We start from the raw sequence: 8,398 nt of genomic DNA on the forward strand, positions 1-8,398 counted from the left end.
GCGGGCGGGCGAGGGGCTCTGAGGCCTGGGTTATGTCGTGTGAGGTTGGGCCAGCTACAAACGCCCGGAAAGACCCTTCTGCGCTGCCCCCCGCGCCCCGCAGGGACCCGCGGCGGAGAAACCCTACGGCTGGCGTTCACAGCAACAGGCGTCGCGGCCTCGGCGCGCTCGGCCTGCCGCGAGGCCGCGGCCGCCTTCGTGGCGGCGGGGTGCCCGGCAGCAGGCCTGCGGCCGCCCGGAGCGTGGCGTTTTTGGGCGCAGACGGCTGCTTTTTTGGCGGGGCAGGCGGCGTCGCCGGGCCTGACACCCTGTGAGGAGCCAGGCCCAACATGGCGGCCGGGCCTCAGGCAGGCGTGAAATGGCGGCCGGGGCAGAGCGGGGGGACACAGGCGCCACGGCGCGCGTCCGCCGGGGGGTTTCGTACGGCTAATTCAGCCGGGAGGTGCCTGAAGGGGATATTTACATCCTTGTAGGGGGGCTGCTCCTCCGGCGCGGGATGGTGCGCCGGGCTGCTGCGCGCCGGCGGGGCCTGGCTCTCCCCCGGCCTCTCCTCGGGCGGCGGCCGGGCGGCGGGGAAGGGGCCGCCGGCGGGGCGCTCCCGGCCGCCCTTGTCCGCCGCGCCGCGGCCCGGTGGGAAGCGGCCGCCGGCAGCGAGGGGGTCGGCGGCGCGGGGCTGCCGCTCGCCATCTTCCTCCTCCTCCTCCTCGTCCTCCTCCTCGTCCTCCTCCTCGGGGGGCTTGTGCCCCTCGACGTCCACCTCCGCCTCGTCGTCGTCCTCCTCCTCCTCCTCCTCGCTGCTGTCCTCGCTGGCGAAGCTGCCGGTGGGCGAGAGGAGGCGGTGCGGGGGCAGCGGGTGGCGCGGGCAGCCCGCCGCCGCCTCCTCCTCCTCCTCGTCCTCCTCCTCGGCGGCGGCGGCGCGGGCCGGCGGCGGCGGCGGCAGCAGGAGCAGCGGCGAGGCCGGGCGCGGCGGGCCGTGCAGCTTGGCCAGGCTCTCCGAGTCCTCCTTGCCGCCCACGGGCCGGAAGGCGCTGGAGTGGTGGTACCCGCCGCCGCCGCCGCCCTTGCGCCCCGCCGCCGCCGCCTCCAGCAGGTGCGGGTGGTGCGCGGGGACGCGGCCGCCGCCGCCGTCCGAGGCGGGGGGCGAGGCGGGATCCCCCGCGCCGCCGCCGCCGCCGCCAGGGGGCGCCTCGAAGAGCGGGTCCCGCGCGGCGGCGGCGGCGGCGGCGGCGGCGGGGGGCGGCGGGGCGGCGGGCGGCGTGCCCAGCCCCGCGGCCGTCGCCGCCTCGCCGCCGGGCTCCGGCAGCTCCAGGAAGGCCTGGCGCAGCAGCCCGGCGCCCTCGCCCAGCGCGCAGCCCAGCGCGCCCGGCGGCGGCGGCGGCTGCGGCGGCGGCGGCGGCTGCAGGTAGGTGGGCACCGGCAGCCCGCCCGGCGTGCGCGGCGGCCAGAACATGCAGAAGGGCGGGTAGAAAGCGGCGTCTTTCCTGCCGGGCCAGAAGAGCCCCGACAGCCCCCCGCCGCCGCCGCCGCCGCCCGCGCCGCCGCCCTTGTGCGCCGCGCCCAGCCCCTCGCCGCCCTCCTCCTTCTTGTGGCAGAGGCCGAAGGCGGCGGCGGGGAAGCCGTAGGGGTGCGGGAAGAGCCCGCCGCAGGCCGGGAACTTCTGCAGCACGCCGCCGAAGGAGCCCTTGCTGGGCACCGGGATCACCGGGTAGCTCCGCGGGCTCTTGCCGCCGTGCCCCGCCGCCGCCGCCGCCGCCGCCACGGCCTCCTGCAGCTCCTCGTCCTCCTCGAAGCGCGGCCGCTTGTGGTGCAGCTCCGGCGGCGCCGCCAGCAGGTGCGGGCTCAGCAGCCCGCCGCCCACCACGGCCGCCGCCGCCTTCACGGCGCCCAGCGGGTGGCAGGACGGGGCGGCGGCGGCGGCGGCGGCGGGCGGCGGCGGCAGGGCCCGCTTGCGGCTGCCGCCGTTGAACATGGCCTTCACGTCCTCCCAGGCGAAGACCAGCTCGTCCTGGGGGCTCTTGTCGGTGAGCTTGAGGTGGCGGCGCCACGAGTTGAAGTTGGCGGCGTCGGGCTGCGTGTACTTGGCGTCGGGGGTGCGGTGCGAGTGGAAGATGAACTTGTTGGGCGAGAAGTACATGCTGCAGTAGCTGCACTTGATGCACTTGGCGCGGGAGCTGTTGTAGCGCGCCGGGATGAAGCTGCCGCGGCAGCCCCAGGCGCACTCGTGCGACACGTCGAAGGCGAAGTTATCCGGCAGCTTGGGCGGCCGGTTCTCGCCCAGGAAGGACTTGCAGAGCCGCTCGGCCTCCCGCTTGGTGATCATGCCGCAGCGGCGGGAGGAGATGGGCATGGCCCCGGCCCGCCGCAGGATCTCCAGCTGCACCGGCGTGCACTGCACGCAGGTGATGCCCAGGGCCACCCGCCGGTTGTGGATCTCGTTGTAGCTGAAGTTTTTCAGCAGCGTGTTGGAGATCTGCGCCAGGCACAGCCGCTCCTGCCCGTCGATGACCAGGGAGACGATGGGGATGCCGTAGAGGATCACCTGCCCCACCTGGTTGGGCTTCATGGCGGCGTGGCCGGCCCGCGGCTGGCTCATGGGCTCCGGCGGGTACGTGCTGGACGGCGACGGCAGCAGGATGTCCGTGGGGGCGGGCAGCGGGCTCGTCGCCATCGCCTCAGCGCCGGGGGGGTTCCTCTGCGCCTGCTGCGGAGGGAGGGCAGAGAGAGACGCCGTCAGAGTGGCCCCCTCCGTCCCCAGCCACCCCCCGGCCGCGACGCGGGATACCGGTGCCGCCGTCTGAGAAGTGTCTCGGGGGGTGGGGTGGGAGAGGGAAAGAGCTCCCGGGACTGAAGAATAAAACGAGATCCTGAATGATCGAGTCGGCCCCCGCACGGATTATTTCCCCCGACGTTATGCCCGGCTTCCCCGCCGCCACCTGCCCGCTCCCCGACGGCCTCCTCCTTACCGGTAAACCTCCGCCGGGCGCATCTCGGTTCAGGTGCGCAGATTACGGCAAATTGCTGGATTCCCCCCCATTTCGGAGCGTCGCCAAGTACATTCCAGGCACGGCGAATCCCGAAACCCGCATAGCCCCAACCCTCCCCGCCCCGTCCGCGGAAATCCGCCGCGGACGAGACGAAACGAAACAGCGGCGCCCACGCAAAGCCCGGCCTCGACGGGGCGCGGGGCACCCTCACTGCCCCTTGTGCCGCGGGGGCGGCCCCGGCGCTGCTCTACCTGCTCCACCGGCACCGGGCGCCTTCCGACGGCTCCCGGCGCTGCGGTCCCCCCCCCTCCCCGCCCCCTCGTCGAGAGGCGGAGAGAAACTTCATTATCGCGGCGAGCCGCCTTCCGCGGACGCCCGCGCACCGCTCCGCGCCTCCGCTTACCTCCGCGGCTCCCGGGGCGCCCCCGCACCGCCGCCGTCGGCAGGGAGGCGCATCCCCGGCGCAGCGCGGCGCGGAGCCTCCGCGCGTGTCTGGGGCGCGCCGCGGCCGCGCGCCGCGGCCCCCCGTGGGCGCGGTGACGTCAGCGGGCCGGCCTCGCCTCCCCGCCCCGCGTGGGGAGGGGGTGTCAGGCCGCGCCGTCGCGCCCCCCCCTTTACCCCCCGGTCGATGCGGCGCTGCGCGGAGTCGCCTCCGCCGTCGGATCCGCGCCGGCTTCGCCAGAGATTTACTCGAGAGCGGAAAGTGCTGGGCGCCGCCAGGACGCTGAACTCCGCCACGAAACGTATTAAATAACATTGCGCTTTCCCCTCTTTTTTCCTTCCCTCCCCCCCCCGCCGCAATGTCTGAGCGCGATCACTTCCAAGAAAATGAATATATTCAATTTGAGTACGGAAGCCACGTCCTTTCGGAAAGATTGTTTTTAAAGGAACTGTCACAAATTTAGGGCGGTGAGAAGGGAAGCGAGGGAAAAAAAAAAAAAAAAAGTTGATAGTTGATTTCGGCCGCAGCGAGCCGTCCTCACGGGCGTGAAGAGATGCCGGGAGAGCCCCCCCCAGCCCCCCCCTTCCCCAGACAGCTACACTGCAGCCATCCGTGCAAACCGGGTTCAAAAGGACCGGGAGATCCTCGCTTAAGAGCCCACAGCATTAACGCGGCGCAAATGTTATTTTCTCTCATTGCATTATGCCTCGACCGAGCAAAAGAAACGCAAATGACACAGGTCTCCAGCGCGACCGCCGCGCCTTCCTCCCTTTTTTCTTTCTTTCTCTTTTTTTTTTTTTCTTTTTACCCCCTACAGCAGGTGAATACGGTGCAGCAAAAATGTAGATGTTTCAAGGTCGCCCCGAAAAAAATAAATCCAATATCACACGGAAAAATATCAACGTTCTCGTTTTCTCTCCTGCCCCGCTTGCTGCGATACAGATCCTCCCCGCCCCAAGACCAGCTGTGTTTTGCCTCCTTTTCGGAGGTCTCTCCAGCCTCCCCCCGCCAGCCCCTTCTCTCACTGTACCGGCAGGTCTGGATGAAGAGGAAGGAAGATCCAGCTGTTCGGCCTCGAGCACATCTGTGCAGCGAGGGCACAAAAATCATAACACCTTCCTCCGCCAAAATCCCCAAACCTCCCTTCTAGCTGAACCAGGAAAAAAAAAAGAGAAAAAAAAAAAAGAAAAAAAGAAATTTGGAGCGGCCGGATATTTCCTAACACAGCTCTGATTTTTTTTTTTTTTTTTTTAACGTAAATGATGCTCCTGTCTCTCTGTTTTTCTAACCAGGCACACGAGAAATGCCAAACCTTCCTGCGCCTTCTAAGTCACGAAAACGTGGGGGTCGCAGGGAGTTTTTTTGCAAGGCTGCGCGGAGCCAAGCGAAACTCTCCGCGCCGACCTTTCCCAGGACAACTACCCCAAAGAGTTAAAAAAAACAAACAAAAAAAAAAACAAAAAAAAAAAAACCAAACAAACAAACAACAAAAAAAAACCACCCCAACCTCTCTTTCCACTCTTTCCCGCGGACCTCCCCGTCCCAATCGCCTGGGTCCTGGCTAACTTTGAAAAATCACCCTTCTCTTTAGTAGGTCTGTCACTTCTCGTTAAAGCCTGCTGCCCCCCGTGCGGCGACGGTCACCCGGAGCCCCTCGTCGCCCTCCCCCCGGGCTTCGCTCCCGCACCGAGCCCGCTGCTTTCGCCTGGGCAGCCGCTGCGGTCCTCACACGGGTGACATTTTAATCAATGCTTCCTAGGCAGGCTGACAGGAATTTTACACTTCCAAAGTCTCCTCCGCCAGCTAATTGATTCAAATTGTTTTATTGGTTAAACCCATGTCAAGCATTGCATGATCTACGGCCGCGCCACGGAGGAAATTTCCCCGCCTGTCTTGTTTCGCCGAGTTAAAGGGTGTTTTCAGGGGAAGTGTCGCCCGCCGTGGCGGGTGCTCCGCAGTGCCGGCCCCGCCGTCGGGGGCAGCGGCCCGGTCCCCGGGGAGCGGCGGGGCCCGCTCGGTCGCCGCGTGGTGTTTCCACTCTCCATTCCCAAGCGAAGCAGGTGCTGAAGAGCCTGCCTGGGGCTCTGATCCTGGCGTGGGGAGAGAGGGGAAAGCCGGTTACTCCGGCTGGTTGCAGGCGGCGGCAGGGTTTGGCGAGGCACCTTCAACGAAGCTCCCCCAGGAGCTGCATCCTCGCGACCCGAGAGAGGGTACAAAAACGCAGGCTCGATCCGGGGAAGTTATTAGCCAGCGCTTGCCGTTTATTTTGCAGTGAAAGAGAAGAGAAGAGAAGAGAAGAGAAGAGAAGAGAAGAGAAGAGAAGAGAAGAGAAGAGAAGAGAAGAGAAGAGAAGAGAAGAGAAGAGAAGAGAAGAGAAGAGAAGAGAAGAGAAGAGAAGAGAGGCCAAACTTGCTTATTCACCTGATAGGTGCTAACGGCCTCCCTGCAATCGGCGCGTTTGAGAGGTCCCCTCAATTTTCTCTGCAGAGAAAGCCGAAACCCGTGGGGACTTGTGCTCTTTAGGAGAGGCTGCAGGACACCGCGTGTCACCGGGGAGTGCCCGGAGCTGCAGCTGCGGAGGGAGGGGGGAAGACACCGCCCCGCACTAGCCCCTTGGAGAAGAGGGACAAGGATGTACCCGGGTGCTTTGCCACACGAGTTTTGTCGGGAAACCTCGCGGAGGAAGCGCGACCTGCAGCAGCTGCGCGGGGCCGGCTCGGCTTGCTGGAGAAAGGCCTGTCCCCCCAGCGGCCGGGCCCCTGCCGCAGGTGGCCCCCGGCCCCGCGAGGCCCGCGGGGGCGGCCCCGGCCGCGGCCGCCGCGATCGCCGCCTCCGCCGGGCGGCCCCGGAGCGCAGCCCGCGCCCCGGCGGGGGCCAGCCCGGCTGCGGAGGGGTCCCTGCGCGCCCCCCCCCCCCACCCGGGGAGCTGCGGGATGGGCTCCTGTCCTGCTGTCTCCTCAAGGTGCTCCCGTCCATTTCGTTATTTGCTCTTGCCGTCCGCACTGGCTCGGCGGGAGTCGCTTCCCTCGAGAGGAGAGGGGAAGGCGAACAAATTCCCCCCGGGAGCCTGGAAGGGATAAAATTGAGTCCTGGCTCCTCTTCCCTTCGCTACCGCGATTCTGCCTCGGAATGGCTCAAGTAAGGAGGAAGCAGAAGCAAATCCTCTCACTGCGGCTTGCTTCGTGTCGAAAAGAGCAGCTGAGAAAAGGGTCCAGCAATCCCCAAGTTTAAGCCACCCAACCCACCCTCGCGGCTTCTGTTTACTTCCATAGCTATTAAACAGTGTAGTAGACTGGCCACGAGGTGCAAGATAACCTTACTCCGCTTCAAAACCACAAAGAAAACCACCCCCCGCGCCGATCCATTCCCTCCTCCCACCACTCCTCCACATCCCATTGAAACTTGCGGCCATGCAAGTAACAGACACACAGGGTACCGTCATAAACCCTCTTTCCCTAATAAATTTAGGTAATAAAGGAGGGTTTTGAAAGACTTTCAGATAGATTTCGCAGCGCTGTTTGGTGTAGAGCAAAGCCTTTTTAATTTTTTTAATCGTATTTTCTTATATTAAGCGCTGAAAGCAGAGAGGGCATTTGAAATAGAGGTGGTCCCATCTGGAAAACCCCGGAGCTCATTTAGATCACATCACTTCGGGCTTTTGTCTCTGCTCCTGAATAACCGAGCTAGACACAACAAAAGGGCAGGGAGCTGCGTGGAGTTCCTCGCCGGCGAGAGGACGCCTCCGAAAGATGCGCCCACCACCGTGACACCGGGAAGGCGGGAGCGGGGGGAGGAAGGGAAACTCAACGCGATGTTCCGCTGGCGCTTGGAGGGCAGCGGGAGATTTCAGCGAGCAGGTATTTCCGGGCGGGTTGATTCCCACGGCCGGAATGCTGCTGCCAGCATCTTTTGTCCGCGGCCGCTCCGTGAGCTCGGCGGTGCGCGGCGCGGCGCGGCAGCCGAGGCCGGGCTGCGGGCACGCAGCGGGGAAGGTGCCCCACCGAAACGGCGCTGGAGACGCCCTCCGACCTTAATCCCTCGCCAGAGAGCGGACTTTGCAGCCCTGGGGAAAATCCTGGCTGCAAATCGCCCCCTGCTCCCGCTCATCAGCGCTAAAAAAAAAAAAAAAAAAAAAAAAAAAAAAAAAAAAGGGAGAAAAAACGCGAGTGGGTTTATTTGGTCGGTCCCAGACTGTGGAAGGGGCAGGGGTGGAAACAGCTGCAAATATAGATGTGGGTGAATTAACTCCCAGGGCAGGGAAAAAAAAAACAAGCCAAAACAAACAAACAAACCAACCAAAAACCAAAAACACCCCAGCTATTGATTCATCTTTCAATTGCATAAATTAAAGCTCCCTGAACGTATTCAATGAGAGGCGTGCCTATCTCGAAGTATTTAAATGCAGAACAAACTTCCACGGCAGAAAAGATCTAAGCGGCTTGGGATGGGGACAAGCGAGTCCAAACTTCCGAAGGAAACATGACGTTATCACGCGAAGACGCATCGCGTTAGTAAATAATTCAATTTTGCGTCTTTCCAGAACCCAGTAACCTTGGGTGTCTTAGAAAACAGATTGTACAAACAGGCAATTAAGATGAGCGCTGAGAGTTTCAGAGGAGATATAATGAAGCAGCTTTAATTACTATCTTGAAATTAAAAATGTAATATACAGATTTAAATTTATTTTCACCTAAATTGTGTATAAAATTATATGGCTTTTTTTTTCCAGGATAAGAAACGAATTGCCACCAAGCTTGCCACTAAAAAGTCTGAAGTACTTTCCAAACCGAGTTCCCAAACACACTGTAATAATGATACATTTATCATTACTGATGACCACCCACTGGTTTATTATTGCTTTGTTACTACTATTACAATCAAGAGATTTCTTTATTTACTGTTAACATTCACTTAAAGCTGAATGTTAATGACTCTTCTGAATTCACCAAAGAGTTTTCTGTTATATTTCAGG

At 62.7% G+C, this 8,398-nt stretch overlaps 1 protein-coding gene across 1 annotated transcript in view; it reads right to left on the bottom strand.

The window, feature by feature from the left end:
* SKOR2 (SKI family transcriptional corepressor 2) overlaps positions 1-2,668 on the bottom strand; it is a 27,017-nt gene extending 24,349 nt beyond the window's left edge. Inside the window, exon 1 of the mRNA XM_062600151.1 lies at positions 464-2,668. Coding sequence (XP_062456135.1) covers positions 464-2,668 — 2,205 coding nt within the window. The remainder of the gene's footprint in view (positions 1-463) is intronic.
* Positions 2,669-8,398: the final 5,730 nt, after the last annotated feature.

Source organism: Rhea pennata, chromosome Z (genome assembly GCF_028389875.1).
Source record: "Rhea pennata isolate bPtePen1 chromosome Z, bPtePen1.pri, whole genome shotgun sequence".
NCBI lineage: Eukaryota > Metazoa > Chordata > Aves > Rheiformes > Rheidae > Rhea > Rhea pennata.